The sequence below is a fragment of the Arvicanthis niloticus genome, chromosome 17 (assembly GCF_011762505.2).
Source record: "Arvicanthis niloticus isolate mArvNil1 chromosome 17, mArvNil1.pat.X, whole genome shotgun sequence".
NCBI classification, from domain to species: Eukaryota; Metazoa; Chordata; class Mammalia; order Rodentia; family Muridae; genus Arvicanthis; species Arvicanthis niloticus.
In genome coordinates this window covers 14,314,951-14,334,547 of record NC_047674.1, presented here as the reverse complement: position 1 = coordinate 14,334,547, position 19,597 = coordinate 14,314,951, and the positions used below count along the sequence as shown (strand labels likewise).

Sequence of the window (19,597 nt, the reverse complement as noted above, 5' to 3'; positions counted from 1 at the left end):
ACACACACACACACCCTGCAGATGACCTAATGCACGTCCTCTAAATTCCCCTTTCCTCTTCTGCTGACAGGGAATGAATGTTACTATCATGTCTGTCCACCCTGGAGCTAGTTATTATTTATATCCCTGGCTCTATTTTACAATTCAAAACTGAATTGTAAAAGTTGTCCCTAAAGAGTAGGGGTCTCTGTAGCTCAGGCTGGCCTGGCTGGAACTCAATACTAGCATAGGTTCGTCTGAAATTTTCAGCAATCCTCCTGCTTCTGCCTCCCAAGTGTTGAGATTTTGTGTGTGAATTAACACACACTTGGCTGAGTATGTTTTTTGTTTGATCAGGGTTTGTGTTTGTTTGTTTTGTTTTGTTTTAAATATAGCAATGGAGAACAGGGTTAGGGTGCTCTTATGCTGGGGCATGGGGCAAGGTGTGATTCTTTCAACATCCAGGGCAGATCTCTGGGTGGAGAGTATCAGACCACAGACCTACTGGACTTTTTTTTTCAGTAGTCAAGGCCCTGACCGGACTGCTCACTAGCGGAGTGGGGGCGGGGCGGGAGGGACGCTTGTGAGTCCATTTGAGGCCCTAGGGACTTGCGACTCTAGCTGGAAACCCTGGGCTCACAATCTCACTGACCAGTTGGTGGTTTGGGGTAGGGCACTTTTCTGGTCCTCTGTTTCCCTGTCTGTGAAGCTGTCTAAAGAGTTAAAATGGGTATTCGAGGAGATTCTGCGTTCCGCATTCCGGAAGGATGTGGTTTGCCAGCAGGTCGCTCCTATGGGGGACCAGAGCTCAGTAGTGGAACTGAGCGCACAGCTCCAAAGTGTGTGCTGCTCTCAACCGGCTTGGGGACAAGGAGGCTCTGTCCTCCACACCCACTTTAGAGCCTCTCAGGAGGGCCACTGGTGTCCGCTCTGCTCTTGGCCAGTGCAGACACCCTGGGGTGCACGTCGATCCCGGAGCTGGGCGGGACAGGAGTAGCCCACGTGATCTGAGCAGCAAGCTGGGCAGGACCAATGCCACAGCTGCCTGGATCCCTGCACTCAGCTCTGTCTAGCTCAGTGCACCCTGAGCAGACACTGGATCTAAGAGAAAGGAGCAGAGGCCAGGACCGAGCCACAGCCAGAGGCTGAACATTCCCAGGAGAGAGGCTGGTGAGTGCACCAAGGACCTGGGCCTTGCAGAGCTCCCAGGGGAGGGAATCTGGCTCAGGGAGGGTGCAGCCACACTGAACCCTCTGAACTCGGGGGTTTCTTTTGGATGCCTCAATCACAGTGGGTTAAATCCTTGGGGAGCCTATTTGGGGCTAAACAGTTGGTTTTAATCAAAAGCTTCCTTTGAGCTAAAAGCTGGTGTCCCCTGGGGGAGACTTGGACTGGATCCCAGGGTGAGAGGCTATTCGTACAGAAACTTCCTCCCGGCTGCCCAACTAGTCTTGGGGGAGCAAGAAGAAAGCAGATCCATGCATGAAGGAGACACCTGCCCTCCTCTGAAAGCACCAGACTTAGTGGAATCATTTTTTTTGTTGAACCCTAGGTTCCCTAGGCCCCTTCTCCTTATTATGAGGGTGTGAGAGGAAAGGTTGGGGGCTGCTGGCATCTCCACATCACCCCACTGTGTCCAAGCCTGTGAGGGAGCTGAGTCTCACAGATCCAGGAAGATTTCACAGAGCACACACCTATGTCCTACTGACCTGAACTAAAAACATAGCTCGTTGCTTCATCTGAAATGGGTTGGTGTGGTTGTCTGTTCTGTTTTTATGCGAGGCAGATTGTTCTTGTTTCCTTCTGAGGGCTTTGAGTGATAATGAAGGTTCAAGACCCTAGATACTCAGGCCATACATCTCAGGAAAAAAGGATGGGCTAAAAGACCAGGGGTAACTGGGCAGTGAGCCCCTGGGCCTGATGGCTCCTTGGCCCAGATGTGTGTCATTTGACACCCACCCATCCCCCAACTAATTGCTTGGTCTTAGCCAGACACAGCTTTCCTGGCCAAGTCTCCAAGGTGTCACTTCTTAGAATCAAAGCGGCACCAGGCAAGGTGGGGAGGTGTACTCTTCCATCCATGGCCGGTGCCTCACAGGACTGAGAAGCTGGTCCAGGCACGTGCATGAGAAGCTGGTGGGTCTTCCTGATTCATTAGTGACTCTGAAAAACTGCTGAGCACTGGGGGAAGGGTGAGGTCAGGGAGGGGCAAGGAGGACCCCAAAGCCTGCCACCTATTGATAATTTTCCTTTCCCTCAGTGTTAATGCAGGACGGCCATGTGTGTTGGCCATGCAGCTAAAGCACCTTTTAGGGCTCACTGTCTTGCTCTTTTCAAAAGCGACTTTTGAAAGAAGACACACACATCCCCAACATGTATGCACACTGTACCCTACCACCATGGTGCCTCTTAAGTCTAAGATCCCAGCATCATACTGAGTTAGAGATGACCAGAGACCTTTGTAGTTAAAGACTGGCTTATCTGCTTCTAGTGCCACCTGTCCCAGAACCTGGCACATCAGTGACTGTGAGCAAACACACTGAGGAACAACTCAGCATATGCCAGCTGACAGTGTCAGGATTACCCATGGGCCCCAACCTCTCACAGTAGAGTCAGGGACACTGAGATCTTGAGAGCAGGAGGGACCTGAAGCACCCAAGCTGCCCATGCCTGAATTGGTCTGGAAGTCCAGCTGCAGACTCTGCAGCTGCACCTGGTCCAGTTCTTGCCACAGCCTGGAGTAGAAGCTTTGCATGTAAATCAGAGCCCACAGCCATGGATAAATGAGGCTTCCCCCAGAGCCAATGGGAATGGAAAGATCAAACTAGAAGTGATGTCAGGCAGCCTGGCTTGCAGGAGCCTTTCCAGAGCTTCACGGTGGTACCTAGCACTTCTGTAGGGGAAGGGAGTGCTTCTGGGTGGCAGTGTGTTCATTCTGTTTCTGGAGTCTGGAGGGCCCAGAACCCCTGTGCTGTAAACCTTATCCACACACACAACCACACCCAGAAGCTCTAGAGACCACTCCAAAGGAGTCATAGCTGGCACCTCTGTTTACACCTTTATCAGCAGGACCTGCCTGGCCCAGACAGAGGGTAATCCTGCCAGTCAGCTGGCATTGATGAGTTGTTCCCCAGTTTGCTTGCTCACAGTCACAGATGCACCAGGTTCTGGGGCAGGTGGCCCTAAAAGACGATAAACCAGGTCTTTATCTACAAGTATGGCCCAAGTGTTAATTCAAACCTTTAATACATAAAGACAGCATTCCCTTGAAACTCTGCAGTGAGGTCTGAGTAATCCCTCTTAGCTCTTCTCTCTCCTTCCTGCCGGGGCCGTTCTGCCTGATGTCTCCCTGTTCCCCATTATAACTGTAAAGTAACTGGGGACAGCTGGATCTCAGCGGTTTGAAACAGGATTAAAACTGAGCAGTGGAGCAAAGAGAACTTGAGAGTGCTTTGGGGCTCAGGAAGCTCGTGACTTAGTTATCAGCACAGACAAGGAACAGCCAGAGCCTGGAGGCATCGCCCTGCCCTAACAAGTACCCATCCCCCCCCCCCCAGCCTGATGTGGGGCAGACCTGAGCCCTCCAGTGGTCTGGCACAGCCCCTGCCCTTCACTGCTGCAAGTACAGATTTACAAGAGCAATTTTCTGTAGGCAAACCTCAAAAACTAGTCATTTAAAAAATTATTAGTCAAGTCAAGCTCTGAGGATGAGAAAGGAGGTGGCTTCTCCTCTGGCTCTTCCTTCACACTCAGGATGTAAGGGCCCATGCACTTTGGTTTCTACTTCAGGAGGTGAGAGGGTGAGAGCCCTCAGCTGAGGGTCACGTTGCTCATCGCTCATCGGCTCCAAGAATAGAGCCTGACTGACTCCATGCCCCACAAGGCACTTGCTCTAAAATGATGAGAATTCAGGATGAATGGGCCCCAGTCAGCCATCAAATAAGAACTTCTTATTCTGTTCTTTAGAAGCCAGACAGCACGTGTCCTGAGGGGGCAGGCCGGAGAGTGTCCCAGCTCTTGTGACACTCCCTTGCCCACCCCAAGGCACCCTCTGAATGCATTCCTCAGAATCACCACTGTGCTAGAGGTTGGGAATGTTAAGGAGTGAGCGAAACGATATGGAGAAGTTATCTTTCAGTGATTTAAAGACACACAATATTGGGGGCTACTCTGGTTGGCAGTGAAGGACTCAAAATTTACTTTAATAGCATCTGCCTGGATGTTATTAACTTATCATTATTAACCTGTTATTATTTCCCGTTTCTCCTTGATATGAAAGAGAAAAAAAAAAAAAAAAAAAAACCTGACAAAAGTCACTGAAGGAAGGGTTTCCTTTCGCCCAGTTTTAGATGCAGTGGGGAAGGCAGCGTGGTGATTCACGACTCAGGCTGTGGCAGCAGGAGCCTGAGGCAGCTGCTCACACTGTACCCACAGCCAGGGAGCAGGGATGAGTGTTGGCACTCAGCTCAGTTTCTCCTTTTAATGACCCCAGCCCACGGGATGGTGCTCCCCACATTCAGGGTGAGTCTCCCTTTCTCCATTAAATCTCTCTGAAAATGTGCTCACAGACACGTGCAGAGGTGTATCTCCTCGGTGATCCTGAATCCAATCAGGCTTGACAATGAGGACTAACCATCACAGCCTTGAGCTGGGCAGTGGTGGCCCACGCCTTCAATCCCAGCACTTGGGAGGCAGAGGCAGGCAGATTTCTGAGTTCAAGGCCAGCCTGGTCTATAGAGTGAGTTCCAGGACAGCCAGGGCTACACAGAGAAACCCTGTCTCAACCCCCGCCCCTACAAAATCATCACAGCCTTTCTTGTTAGTTATAAAATTGTTCTTGAGATATGATCTCACAATGTAACTCAGGCTAACCTCCAAGCAGAGATCCTCCTGCCTCAGGCTAATGAATGCAGAGGCTAGCGGGGCACAATTAACCTCCATGTGGCCAAATTAAAGTACTTCTCTGACACGGAGCCAGTTCTTCTCAAACGTTTGTACTGACTGCTTCTAACTGGTGGGTGTAAAGGGTGAATCTTGGAACCTTAAAGAAAGTTAGAGATTTCTAGGTTTGCAGGCTCCTCATGAGAGCACCTGACTGGTCCCCTTCTCCATGTTCCCAAGAAATTAAGTCAAATCCTTAAGGAAGACTTGTTGGGGTCTCAGTGCTAGTCAACTTGCAGCCACCCAAAGCAGGTCCTTCTAGCATCTAAACTCTGTCCTTCCTAGAACAATATGGTTTCTGGAGCCAGCTGGACTAGGAGTCACCCATCAGCCTCCTTACATGGCCTGCTGCAAACAATGAGGACCATAGAAAGGACCTGTGTATCAGGGTCATACAGAGTTACTGTCCCCATGGGGTTTAACAGTAACACACATAACCTCACTGACCACTAAGAAGGATGAAGAAACTTCAGAAGGGTGAAAATAGGAAGTGACCAGCAAAGAAATAGAGCCCTCTGAGTGGTCAGAGAAGCCCTCCATTGGGAGGTGGTGCTGTGCCATGTTCTCAGTGAAGATGCATGAAGGAACGTCCCCCACTGTCAATGATGCTTCTAGTTTTATACCCAGATATAGTGTCACATCAATATGTCCTGTGAGAACCATGTGACATCTCTGCACAAACACTCAGTAAGAGAGCCTATCTTCCTCTGCTCATCTACACCATGACTTTCGCTGACCTACCTCATACCCACTGCCCGCCCTACAGAGCATACAGATCAATGCTGTTAGTGACCACTAAGGGAATAAACATCCCCCTCTCCTGCAGTATTGCACCCACAGGGATCTGTGGACCAGCTATACTAGTCCACTCTAACATGCACAGAAACTGCCTGAGGAGCTTGCCAAAGTCTTCAGGGTTGGGTAGAGCTCCAGAGGCTTAATCCTAACCAGCTTCTAAAGGAGGCTGTCAGCACAGACAACACTTAGAGAAATGAAGGTTCTGCCACCATCAGGTTCTGCCATCTTTCTTTCTGACATCTGAATTTTTCTTTCTGTGTTCTTTGACATTGGCATGAACAAGGATGTTGGATTTGAAGAACTTTGAAATATGAAGTCTGAGTCCATGTGAAGGTACAAATACATAATGCTAAAACTCAGGAGGCTGAGGCAGGAGGATTGAGCTTCTTTGCTGGGTTATATAGCAAGACTATGCCTTAATACAATTAATTCGCCAATCGAAATCCAGTTTGATTTTCATGCTGTTGGGTCATCTAGAATTACTGCACACCAGTATACTCGGGGGCTCACTGCTCTGATTACAACTGAACTGTTCAGAACCCTTGAGAGTGCTGGCTGCTGGCATTGTCAGGTGACCTTAACATTCACTAGGCACAGGAATTCCCCCTGGGCAGTCCCTCAGCTGACCTCTCCCAGTGACCAAAGTGTGCAGACCCTAACCATCTTACCCATGTAGGTGTTTCTTTCTGTAGTGTCACTGTGAGCCATGCATGAATATTCCTGGAGCAAGCACACTTGGCATCATGCTAGTACACGTTCCCAGGAGATCTTTCTACCATGGGACAGCCCTAAGCAAGAACCCCCACCCCAGAAGACTGTAAATCTTTCAGATAGTGAGGGATCATCTCAAACCTTTCTTTTCCTAAGGTACTGGCTACTTTCCATGACAAAATGCTTGGCAAAGCCAACCTAAGGAAGTAAAGATTGCTTTTTGTCACACAGAAGACACGGGTGACAAGTATGGTGGCAGGAGCATGAGGCAAGTGGTCACATCGACTCCAAAGTCATGAAGTGGAGAGAGATGATTTCTGGTTCTCAGCACTCTCTCTTCTATCCTTTCTTCTTCAGCAAGGGACCCTAGCTGTGGAATGGTGTTGCTCACGTTCAGGGTGGGTCTTTCCTCCTCAGCCAAACCTCATGTAGATACACCTAGAGGTGTATCATCTAGATAATTCTAAATCCACTCACAATGACAGTGGAGTAGCCATCATGCCAACATAGGGAGCCAGTCTCCGAAGTACCCTTGCTCTCTGAGTCCAGGACCATCAGTTCTGAAGACAATGGGCAATGGCCCTTGGGACTCGGAGCTGGAGTGGGTTTAGATACAATTTCCCCTTTTGTGAGCAAATGTAATGAGGCACTCGTCTTACAAAGAAGAGTGAAGGTGGCTGTACGCGTGTCCCAGGACCAAGAACTAACTTCTTACATGTCTGCTTCCATTCATTCCTAGCCACCAGACAGGTATTCATAGATTTAAAAAACTATTTGGGCCAATGCATATTCATGGGTGTTTCTGCCGGTCTGCCTCATACTCTGTGACTTATTGGTGTCCTGGGGGGCTTCCTGGAGTTGATTGTCTGTGGCCCTGTGACTTCCCAGGTGTGACCTGGATGAGGCGCAGAGATGGGGAAAAAGCTGGACCTTTCCAAGCTCACAGATGAGGAGGCTGAGCACGTGTGGGAGGTGGTGCAGCGGGACTTCGACCTCAGGAGACGAGAAGAAGAAAGACTCCAGTAAGTGTCTGGCTGAGCCATGAAGTTCAGGTCCCGTGATGTCCCAAGTTGCTGTCACCTCTGGTGTCATAGGTGGGTATGTGGCCAGAGGAGCAGGGTAAACAGAGCAGATGGGAATCCATGATCTGGGAACTGGCTTTTCCTTCAAGCTCTGGCTTCTTCCTTGTGGAAATGAGGTTTTCTGTTCTCTGAGGTGAGAATTTCACAACTTGACTCCACTTCTGGGTGCTGTCTCACAAGCCACTTGGTCCTGAGGCCCCACCTTGAAGAGGGAAAAGGAGCTAACAATGTCACTTAGTGAATGTGGTTTGGCTCTGAAGGGATTCAGGCAGAGGTTGACTTCCATCCTGTTCAGTGATGTGAGGGGCACCCCTCTTCCTGGGTGAGCCCATCTAGTGTACGTCACTCTCCCCAACATCCGAGCCAATATTTACCTGATTGCTTACACCTCCCTCTGCCTCATTTCTGTCTCTTCCCACAAGGAAAGGCAATTGGCCTGTCTGGTCCTGTTCTCTTCCCTCTGTGTCTTTTGTGGGTTGGGTCAGTGTATGGAGGAGTGAGGCAAAGGAAGGCAACTAAGGGCAAGCCGGAAAAACCAAGAGTTAAGAGCACATGGGCTCTGGGGATTAGCATGCGGAGGTCTTCAGATTAGGGAGCACGGCTCATTGGACCCCAAAATTCAAAGCTGGGAAAAGAGTGTCGTAAGAGATTCCCATCGTCAAATAAGGGCCAGACATTATATTTGGTCATTTGTTGTCTCCATCATCATCATCATCCTCTTCCTCCTCCTTTTCCTCTTTCTTCCTTCCTTCCCTTCTTCCCCTGCTCCTCTTCCTCTTCTCTTACTTCTGATGGTGGTCTCACCATGTAACCCAAGCTAGCCTCAAACTCAAGATCCTCCTGCCTCAGGTTCCTCAGTGTTGGAATTTTAGGATGCCCAGCTCAATTGTCTATCTTTTTAGTCTCCTTTAGTCTGTAAGCTACACACACATACACACTCCACACATACAAAACACACACTCCACACATACACAATACATCACACACACACACACACACATATACCCATCTCATTATACACAACACTCAGGCACACACAGAGAGACACACTGCTCTCTCCCTCCTCTCTTTTTCCTTTGAAGCCTGTTGCAGGAGTTGGCTGCTTAATTCCATAGCCTCCCACAATCTGACATCTCCTGGCCATGTCCCTCTGACCTTTGCAGTAAGGGCCCCTTGTCCCACTTTCCTAAATTGAGAGAGAATTCCAGAGGTGTGTCTCTTATCTTCCGTGCATTTTATATCTGCATGAGTCACTTGGGTCTTTAAAAACTTATATAATATAATCATATTATAAAATTTTATAATATTATTTTATAATCATATTATAAATTATAATCATGTGTTATTATTTTTATACTACACAAACATAGCATTGCCAAAGCAAACCTTGGGGAGAACAGCCAGCTAAGTCTCCACTTGTGAGCTCCTCCCTCCTGGGACACCCCCATCCTGGACCTGAGTCACCTGGCACTATGTACAAAGAAGGAGACCTCAGCAGGACTGCCAGCCTGCACTCTGCCTTGTCTTATGCATGAGTATTGGAAATCCTCTCAATATCTCTTCCTCTGTGTGTCAGCTCCAGTGCTCAGCAGAGGCTGTGGTGTGGCGGGAATCACTGGACAGACCCAAAACCCACAAGGAGCAGTCAGCTGATGCACAGCCAGCCTCAGTGACTCGTGTCCTTGGGAAGGGAGTAACTGAAATATACTTAAATGACACATCCTGTCCAAAGGGTACAGCCCACTAACCAAATATTAGACCTGCTAACCTTCCCAGAAAGGCAAATAGGTGGTAGTGTGAGTTTTGATCTCTGCAAATACACAGGAATTCCTGAGATAATCCATGAAAGACCTGTCATCATGAGACACAGATAGGTGGACAGGCGTATTTAAAAATCAGCAGAAGGTGCTGGAGAGCCGGCTGAGCAGTTAAGAGCACTTGTTGCTCTTCCAGAGGAACCGGGTTTGATTCCCAGCACCCACATGATGGCTCACAATCATCTGTAGCTCCAGTTCCAGGAGCTCCAATGCCATCTTCTGGCCTTCATGGGCACCAGGCATATTCAGACGTGGTGCACAGACAGACACTGAGATAAAACAGTCATACACTTGAAATAAAATTAAAAATCAGGAGAAAACCAAGGAAAGTGAAGTCACCCTCGGCTGGTCCGTCTTCCCTGCAGACAATGAAAACCAGGGCAGCAAGGAGCAGTGACTGACAGAGAAGTCATTGGTCTGCCCCGGCTGGAGATTAGCATTGGTGTGAGATGCCAGCAGGATTCAGCTTTGCCTCTGCCTCTTGCATTCACACACACACACACACACACACACACACACACACACACACACACCCTCCACAGAAGTCTCCTTTCCACCTTGACCATTCCTTTCCCAGAGTCTTCAGGAAGGCTGCCACGCCCCTTCCCTTACATTCCTGACACAGATTTCCTTACCTCCTTCCTACCTTCAAGTCTCCACCTCCACCCCTCACCCTTTTTTTTTTTTCTGTTGCCTCCTGCAGCAGGCTCTGAGGGTCACTCTTCCTTTAAGTGACTCATTACCATCATCTGGTCTAACCTTGGATTCCCTCCTCAGTCTTGGAGTTCAGCCACCAGTGCAAAGCAAAACTTTAGCTGCCTCTGTAGCACAGTGTTTGTGTGCCGACTCTCTGGAAACACTCTCCCAGTATATTTCACCTCAACAATGCTGGTCTCTCCTTAATCACCGCTAAGTTATCAGTTCCACATGACCAGCATTAGGTATCCCAGCAAAGCAGAAGTTTCACTTCAGTAGCTCTGCTCTCTCGTTAATCACAGCTCATTCTTCAGCCCCAGCTAACCAGAACCACAGAATCTTGATTCAAAGGAACAAATGGCCCCCCAACAGTCTTTAAATTCCCTGTGAAATTTCACAAGGCAGGCCACCATCTTCTGCATTTCCTTAAACATTAGCCCAGGCCTCCATTTTCTGTATTTCCCTTCAACCTTCAATACTTCCAAACTCCTCTGGAATGGCTCGCTGAGTTCTCAACACTCAGTGGCTTTTAGTTCCTAAGCCCTTCTCCAGACTTCCCTAAAACACGATCAGGTCTGTCACAGCAGTGCAATACCCCACTCCTGGTAACAACTTGTCTTAGGGTTTCTATTGCTTGAGGAAACACGATGACAGAAGTAACTTAGGGGGAAAGGCTTTATTTGGCCTACACATCCACAGCACTGTTCATCATTAAAGAAAGTCGGGACAAGAACTCAAACAGGGCAGGAACCTGGAGGCAGGAACTGTTGCAGAAACCAGAGAGAGAGAGAGAGAGAGAGAGAGAGAGAGAGAGAGAGAGAGAGAGAGAGAGAGAGAGACTGGTTACTGGCTTGCTCCCCATAACTCAATCAGTCTGCTTTCTTATAGAACCCAGGACCACCATCAATCACTAAGAAAGTGCCCCGCAGCTGGATCTTATGAAGGTATCTTCTCAGTTGAGGTTCTCTTTTTTCAGATAACTCTAGCATGTGTCAAGATGACATAAAAGTAGCCAGTACAAGTAGCTAGCTGCTCCTGTTCAGTGACAACGTGTTCCAATGTCTGAAATGGTAGGTAGAACCAAGACTGTAGACAGACACTGTGCCTCTTCTTATCTGTCCCTACCTGAGACACAATCAAGCGCAGAGACTACGGACAGGAAGAGATTAACAGTACGGCCAAGAATGGAATGCAATGGAATGGGTTATAAAAACACATCACAAGGACTATAAAAATTAAATACCAAAAACCAAATCGTCGATCAGTAAGTGGGCTAATGAATTTAATAGCGAGAGAGCTCTCAGAAGAACTGTAAGCACGGTTGATACATCAGAAGGGTGAGCAGCATCCTTGGGCATCAGGGAAATGCAAACAAAAACTTTGAGATCCCATCTCACCGCAGTCAGAATGGCTATCATTGAGAAAACAACTGAGAGCAAGCGCTGTCAAGGGTGTGGAGAAGAGGGACCCTGCTTCACTGCTGCCATAAATATAGACTGGTTGCCGCCACTGTGGAAGGCGATATGGAGGTTCAAAAAAAAAAGATCTCAGCTAGCTGCGCCAGGCTTGCACATCCTGTTTACTGCTGCAGTGTTTGAAATACCCAGAAATGGAGCCAGTGTAGATGACCGTCAACAGATGAATCTGTAAAGAACATGTGGTCTATGTACACAGTGGAGTTTTATACAGCCATGAAGAAAACTAAAATCATGTTGTTTGCCAAAAAAAAAAAAAAAAAATGGATGCATCCATAAGTCTTTATGTTAAGTGAAATCAGCCAGACTCAGAAAGACACGTATTTACATTTTTATGGATCTATGTGTGTTTGTGTGTGTGTGTGTGTGTGTGTGTGTGTGTGTTTCTAGGTTATAAAACAGAAAAGGGATCATGAGAGGAGAGGAAGAGATAGAACTTTTTTTGTTTATTTATTTGGGGATTGGGGGAGGAGTTTGCTTTCTTATTTTTGTTGTTTTAGGTTTTTGTTTGGTTGTTTGGTTGTTTTGTGTTTTTGTTTGTCGGTTAGTTTATTTTTGTTTTATTGGGCAGAGTTTCTCTCTGTGTAGCTCTGACCATCCTGGACCTTGCTCTGTAGACCAGGCTGGCCTCAAACTTAGAGCTCCGTCTGCTTTTGCCTCCCGAGGGCTGGGATTAAAGGTGTGCACCACTATGCCTGCCTGGCTGGAGGAGACGATCTTAAAGGAGGTGGGAAATAGAAAGGGTGATAGATTCATGAAAAGGAAAGGGTAAGTAGGAACTAACTGGGAAAAGGAAAGAAGGCAGCTTTGGGGGAGGAGGGGAAGACACAGATGAGAACAGAGTATCATGACATGTGTGAAGAAGCCATGATAAAGGACAATACATTGTATTCTAATTCAAAACTGTATAAAAACAGTGTAGCGTTTAAAATTATGACTATTCTGTGTCTTTGTGTCTCTGTGTCTCTCTGTGTCTCTGTCTCTCTCTGTTTTTCTGTCTCTGTCTCTGTCTCTCTCTGTCTCTCTCTCTCTCTCTCTCTCTCTCTCTCTCTCTCTCTCTCTCTCTCTCTCTTTCTCTCCTATGCACACCCTTCTTTTCCTTGTTGGACATCGAAGTTGACCATTGCCACTTCAAACCAGATGTCATCTCCAAGCACCCATGGAAATTAAAAACTTGAAAGTCCTCAGAAGACAGTGCACCCAGTGTCTTGCTAATTTTTCTCACTAAGGTCAAATTACCGTTATTCCCTCTAAAACTAAAAAATATTATGTTTGGCAGATAGTCCTTGAAACTCGGAACAGAGGGGGTACATTCATTGGGATCTGGGGAACATTCCATCTGTTGTTGCAGCCGGTTTCACATGGCAGGCTCACTAGGAAGCAGGGTTACTTCAAACCGGATAGTCTCGAAGAACAGGTTTCTCTTGAAACTTCCGGGCACTGGGTGATTCCTGTCTGGAGCCTCTCCAAGCCAAACACCTCACTAGGGCTCTGCAGGAAGAGTCCAGGCCCTCAGCTATGTGCTCGCTGGAAGACACCCTAAACCACTTGTTGAGGAAATGTCACCTGACCTTGCCCTCAGGATTCTGTTACCCACAAGAGAGGGCACAAGGTTCAATCGTAAATGCCACATAAATGCTTAACGGTAGTGCCATTTCTGTGAAAATCATAGGTTTTGTCTCTAGCCTACCAAAATTGTGTATGACTTAAGCCCAATCTATTAGTCTCCTCCGGGAAGAGAGCAAGATGGCTGTCTGCCATGAGCCCATGGGCGCTTTCGCTCAGCTTCGGCCACTGTCCTCTGCGTATGGAAATGCCTCTCTGTCTGTGTGCATTTACACTCCGTGCATCCACACGCAGTTCTAATCGGTTGTAGAAACAAGTTGTCTGATATATTTCTTAATCCTATTTTTTTGTCCAAGGGGACTGAAGGGCAAGATACAAAAGGAGAGCTCCAAGAGGGAGCTGCTGTCCGACACCGCCCATCTGAATGAGACCCACTGTGCCCGCTGCCTGCAGCCCTACCGGCTCCTCGTGAACAGCAGACGCCAGTGTCTAGAGTGCAGCCTCTTTGTCTGCAAAAACTGCAGCCACGTCCACCCAGAAGAGCAGGGCTGGCTCTGCGACCCCTGCCACTTGGCCAGGTGAGGAGCCTGGAAACTCCTAATGGTGTCTTAGCCTGGTGTGTCCCCTTGGCGGGTCTTGCTGGTGGGAAGGGGAAGACACTGCCTCAGGCTGCACCGGTCTCCCCTTAGAGTCTTGAAGATTGGCTCCCTGGAGTGGTACTACCAACACGTGAGAGCTCGCTTCAAGCGTTTCGGGAGTGCCAAAGTGATCCGGTCTCTCTGCGGGCGGCTGCAGGGTGGAGGTAAGGGGAGGGCTGGCCTGAGGATTTTCCAGGCACGCTTTAATGTTGAAGAACCCTTAGAAAGAGGTTGGTTGGCGCCTATGGGAGGCGCAGATGCAGCTCTCTGGTGCCCTTTGTGGTGTTCCAGCCCCCTGGGGTTTCCAGCTTGCTGTAAAGTTCCCCAATATTTGAAGTCATTGGTGTGTGTGTGTGTGTGTGTGTGTGTGTGTGTGTGTGTGTGTGTTTCTAAAATTTTACACATGTTAAGGATCAGGGAGCTGTCTGTCACTAAGCTTCAGGCAGGCGTTTGGGCCATCTTGAGAGTTGTGGGAATTCAAGCTTCTTGACTGCAGTAACCTGCCAATTTCAAAGCTGCCACCATTACGACCAGGAGGTGGCGCTGTGAGACAACAGCAGCAACAACAACAACAAAAACCAAACAAAAACAACTTAGAAGAGCTTCCTTGCAGGAATTCTCAGCAAGCCAGCTGAGGCTGGTCTCAGCCCAGTGACCCAAAGGCTTCACTCTCCCTTGCTGGCTACGGTACAAGAAAAGATAGGGCACTTTCTTTTTTCTTACTCTTTTTAAGATTTTTTTTTTTAATTAATCATTGCGGGGAGGGGCTGCAGGGTGGGTGCTATACATATGAATTCAGGTTCCTGGATGTTGGAGAAGAACATTAGGCAGTCTGGAGCTAGAGTTACAGGTACCTGTGAAAACCACCACCACAAGCCAGTGTGGGTGTTGGGAACTCTGAGACTCTCTGCATGAACTGTGTGTGCTTTTAGCAGCAGAACCATCATGCTGGCCTCCTAGAGGGGACTTTCTTAAAAGACAAAGGAAAGACCAACTTAAATAGCAAAGTACTGTCCTGAGAGCTGACCCAGCCTGGGCACAGTGTCTCTGCAGACCTTCAGAATGAGGCTTGGCTCTGAGGTCTTTTCAAGGAGTAACCTTGGTGTGAGAAAGAAAATGATTCTTACCTGTTGTTAGGTATCCAACTTCCCCCTATACCAAAGCCCTATATTTGCAGCAGGTTTTCCTGGCAGACTGGCAGGGTTTACTTTCTGTCAAGAGTGGGGCCTCAGCTGCCTTCCATCTTTTTGTTTTGTTTGTTTGTTGTTTTGTTTTCTCTCAAACAAGTGAAGTGAGAACATTCCTGTTCTGACGCAGGAAAATGGGAAACCATCTGGACTTGTGTAACATGATTGACCAGACAGGTGACTAGGGAGTCTGGGAGCAATATCTCCAGTGTAGAGAGAAGTCAGAAGCCATATCTGAAAGGATCGTGATGGCTGAAGGGGAGGTGGCGAGGCTTTTGATGCCACCCCAGGAAGTCAGCTGATATCTCCAAAGCCTGAATGCTTACTTCTGCTAACACAGACACCCCCCCCCCGCCGCCATTCTGCCACCCTGCAATGCAGCTCTGCCCCATGCTCTCTGCAGGCACAGGCTCAGACTGAGCAGGCACAGGTGGCAGTGAGAAGGACAGAGTCAATCTGAGGACCTCCCAGGCCCATAACCCAACAGCACAGCTGTAAAAGATCAGGAAGCAGGTCCCTCTGTCCCTCAAGCAGATGGTTGTTCATAGGCAGCAGATTGTCAGGCAAGATAAGGGATGAAAATGTTTGTAAAGTGACCAAGGCTACCATAGCCTAGGACACAGCCTGAGAGACCATAGCCATCCAAGCCCTGGCTTATCTTAGAACAGTACACTTCTGTGACAGTGACTAAGATGTTATGCAGGGGTTCTGGATGGATCGATGGGTCGGTGGTAGATAGAAGGATGGAAAAGACAGACGAGAGAGTATATGGTGGTGAACGGGCTGGCTGACTGGGTAGATGGATATATAAATAGAAGAAAGAGAGGAAAGAGAGGAGAGGGGGTATCTTAGTTTTCTATTGCTGTGACGAGACACCATCTTATAGAAGACTTTATTTGGGGTTTATGGTTTCAGAGGGTTAGAGTCCATGGCCATCACATCTTGAGACACAAGCTAGAGAAAAGGAGAAGGAGAGAGAGAGAGAGAGAGAGAGAGAGAGAGAGAGAGAGAGAAACTTGGGTCATTCTCATTCAAACCTCCACAGATAGTGGTTGGCAGGTGAGTGGAAAAGTGAATCCAGTGACAGTTAAGTGGTCTCCCATTTTGGCCCCTCTGTGGGTGAAGCCATACACCTGTAAATTGCAGGTGGATCTGAGCCGAGCTTGGAAGAAGGAAATGGAGACAGTGAGCAGACAGATGAGGATGGAGACCTGGACACAGAGGCCCAAGACCAGCCCCTCACCAGCAAAGTAAATCTGTCTCCATAAATCCCACAAGTCTCCTGTCCGTCCTCATGCCTCCCAGCTCCTTTACACCTCTCCCAGACATGTCATACCACAGGCAAGGCATCTGCATTTCTCCCTTGCTCCCACCCCATACCCACCTGGGAACCTCTGTGTCCTCAGTGGATCCTCATCCCTAAGCATGGGACTCCCTGATCCCTAAGCCCCTCCCTCCTGAGCTCCTCTCTCCTCCCCAAGCCCCTCCCTCTTGAGCTCCTTCTTCTTGTCTAAGGCCTACCCTCCTGAGCCCCTCCCTCCTGTTCTCTTCCCTCTTGAGCCCCTCCCTCCTGAGCCCCTCCCCCCTGAGCCCCTCCCTCCTGAGCCCTTCCCTCCTAAGCCCTTCTCTCCTGTGCTCTTCCCTCCTGTGCTCTTCCCCCCTGAGCCCCTCCCTCCTGTGCTCTTCCCTCCTGAGCCCTTGGCTCCTAAGCTTGGGAGCCAGTGTTCACTTCAGAACTCCAAAAAATATATACAGATAGACAAAACCCTCTGCAAGGCCTGTCTTGACTGACTGGCATTCTGGGACACTCAAGGTTCTATGACAGAGTGTACAGGAGGGCAGACCTGTGTCCAGATGGCTCAAGGGACCATGGAAGTGGCCTTGCACCTTTCAGATTATAAGCCTTGTCTTTATCAATGGTTGTTTCTCATCTCATCTAGCTTCAATTATTTTGGGTGGTGGAGACAGGCCAGGCAGTGCCTTGGTTTGGGGACAGGTTGACAGTGTTGGTTCAGAGAGAGGGAAGTAGACTGAAGACTGTGATTTGGGCCTTGAACCCCTTGAGGGTGACAGGGCTGTAGAATCAGATCTGAGAAGTGCTCCAAGCACATAGTCACCTTTTGCACAAGATTCAATTCACATCATTTGCTGAGCACACAGCATGCAACCCAGCCAATGTCTAGAACATTCTACAATAAAACATACATTTAAAGGATCAAAGTGATTGTACTGAGGGGTGGGGTTCATAAAGTAATAATTATATATCTAAAGAAAATGGAGTGGTCACCTACCGCCAATCCATAATCAGAGAGCTACATATACCTAACGTCCCTCTATGTGGGGTCCCTTCAGCTCTGTAGCAGCTCCCACCCTAGATGGCACGTGGCAGGCCAAGAACTAATTTTCCTTAGAGCACAGCTAAGCCCCTGGATACAATGTCACTTCTGATGACATAGACACAGTGAGCCCCTGGGCCCCACAGCCACCTCAGGGCTCCTTTGGGTCAGTTTCTAGCTCGAGTTGGGTATCCCCTGGGGTGGCTGCCAACTGTGGGGAGACTGAGTGTGGGGCTGGGGTCTGACCAGTCTTGCTTACTTTACACCCAAGAAGAAAAAGCGCCTGCTCTCCTTCCGAGATGAGGACTTCGAGGAAGACTCAGACCACTCGATGCAGCCTTGCAGCCAAACCCTGGGCCTGTCCTCAGTCCCTGAGTCTGCACACAGCCTGCAGGTCAGTGTGTGCTGCTGTCTGCCCATCCCCCTCACCTCTCTTAGGAACCTGAGTTGAAGGGGAAGTACTTGGACCTCAGTTGGAGTTGCACATGGGATGCAGTATCATAGAGCCAGGTGGTCACATCAGACTCTCAAGGCAAGGGGACTATTGGGGACAGGCCACGGGAGCATAGGACTCAGAAACTTCACATCCTCCCAAGACCAGCGTCTCAGGGTACCGAGCAAAACACTTGGGGAGGTTGGGGCAGATAGGAATGTAAGGCCAGGCAGGTGAGTTCAGAGCCTGGGATATGGTCTTTGATGCTCAGCCTAGAAATAAGGACTCGGGAGGGCAGAATGGACAATGGCATCTACCGAGGAGCCAGTCAGGACCCAGCACTGAGCTATGCCGGTGCCTTACCTGAGCCTCATGCCCTTCATTGATCCAACTATGCTAGTCTCAGAAGTGAAACCGCCCTTCTTATGCACGCTGCTTACTGACCACGTGACCTTGGTCCTTAGAAATGCTTTGAAACCTTATCCCCTCATTTCTGCCTTTCGAGGTTGATTCTGAGATGAGAGTCCATGTCTAGCATGCCTGAGACACTCTGATAGACAGTAAAAATGGCTGTGATTGTTAGGCCATGGCAGGTTGTTTTGTTGTGAACCCTCCAGTAGCTCTTGGGCTCAAGCATTGCTGAATTGAGCTGGGCCAACAGAAGTCAGCCCCTAAGGGGACTTTGGACCATAGGCCCTGCCCCTCCAACCCTGGCTTCCCCAGAAGCCATGCCACTCCACCAGCCAAGATCAGACTGTAGAGATGCTGTAACAGTCACCTCTGGGAGCCCTGAATACCAAGATCCCATGGGGATGGTAGCACCATGCAGACCCCCTCAGCCCAAGGGCAGGCTGCTCAGGAAACCTCACCTCTACTCCTTGACCTCTGACCATCAAGGATTGCTAAAGTAGATGCAGTTACCATGTCCTCTCCCAAGAAGTATAAAAATCTTCACAGGAGTGTTTTCGAGGCTTTAGCTTAAGTAAGCCTGGGCCTCTAGCTGTTCAGGAATACGTCTGTCTCCTGTATGATGCCTGGGCACAGTGTTCCAGGGAACCCCAGTGTCACAGACATAAAGCAGAAGGATGTTAAATGCTTTTGGCAGTGTTTGGAAAGAGACATGAATAGCACAGTGCCAGAGCAGATGGCTGTCTAGTGCGCAGTCGGTAACACTGGAGCAGCCAAAGCTGACAGCCTGTGTGCTCAGTCCCTCTCAGGTGAGCCCTACTCTGAGGACACCACCTCTCTGGAGCCAGAGGGCCTGGAGGAAACTGGTGCAGGGGCTTCAGGGTGTTACCCCAGTCCTGAAGAGCAGCCATACAGCCCTTTACCCTCTGGAGAGGATGCTCACACTGACCTGCACTCACCTGCAGCATCCTGCAAGAGGGCCCTTGGGACCACAGCTATGCCTGGTAGGTACTCCAGCTGATCTCTTTCAGAGACTCAGGGAGGGGGCATTGAAGAATGGAGGCATCCCTAAGAAGCAAGCCTCTCCCTCAGTTTACATAAACAGATTGATTCTTTTAGTGTAACTGTCCTTTAGCAAACACCAGAGACCCTTTCCTCCCTGGGCTCAGTGCTCCCTTGAGATACCTAGAAAGGGATTAAGCTAGCCCCTCTGGTATAGGGTAGAAACTTGTCAGTTTCCCTCAAAACATCTACCATACCACCAAAGTTCCGCTGGAAGTTCTGTAGAGCAGGTCCCGCCTAGGGACCTATAAGCTACTCATCAGGAGACAAGGAGCAAGTGAAGGAAACTGGTTCCATTAGATTTTATCAGAAATTTCAGCTTCCAAGTGAAATCCCCAAGCCTGTGCCCAAGGGGGCTGATGTGCTGGGTTAAATTGGGCAGTTAAATTGGGCAAAGATTAAATTGGAGTAAATGAGACAACACATGGGTATCTGCTTCAGGGAAACCTGTCTGCTCCTCATTGGTCT

General features: G+C 48.9%; 1 protein-coding gene across 4 annotated transcripts in view; it reads left to right on the top strand.

Moving 5' to 3' along the window:
• Nucleotides 1-930: 930 nt before the first annotated feature.
• Mlph (melanophilin) overlaps nucleotides 931-19,597 on the top strand; it is a 35,853-nt gene continuing 17,186 nt past the window's right edge. Inside the window, exons 1-8 of one of the 4 annotated variants that reach the window (XM_076914814.1) lie at nucleotides 933-1,149; nucleotides 6,586-6,697; nucleotides 7,318-7,451; nucleotides 13,422-13,643; nucleotides 13,755-13,867; nucleotides 16,037-16,140; nucleotides 17,498-17,620; nucleotides 18,867-19,071. In XM_076914814.1, coding sequence (XP_076770929.1) covers nucleotides 7,342-7,451; nucleotides 13,422-13,643; nucleotides 13,755-13,867; nucleotides 16,037-16,140; nucleotides 17,498-17,620; nucleotides 18,867-19,071 — 877 coding nt within the window. In that variant the 5' untranslated portion in view covers nucleotides 933-1,149; nucleotides 6,586-6,697; nucleotides 7,318-7,341. Of the gene's footprint in view, nucleotides 1,150-6,585; nucleotides 6,698-7,317; nucleotides 7,524-13,421; nucleotides 13,644-13,754; nucleotides 13,868-16,036; nucleotides 16,141-17,497; nucleotides 17,621-18,866; nucleotides 19,072-19,597 lie in introns of those variants that run through there. The other 3 variants (XM_076914816.1, XM_034521971.2, XM_034521972.2) reach the window with 3 other exon arrangements.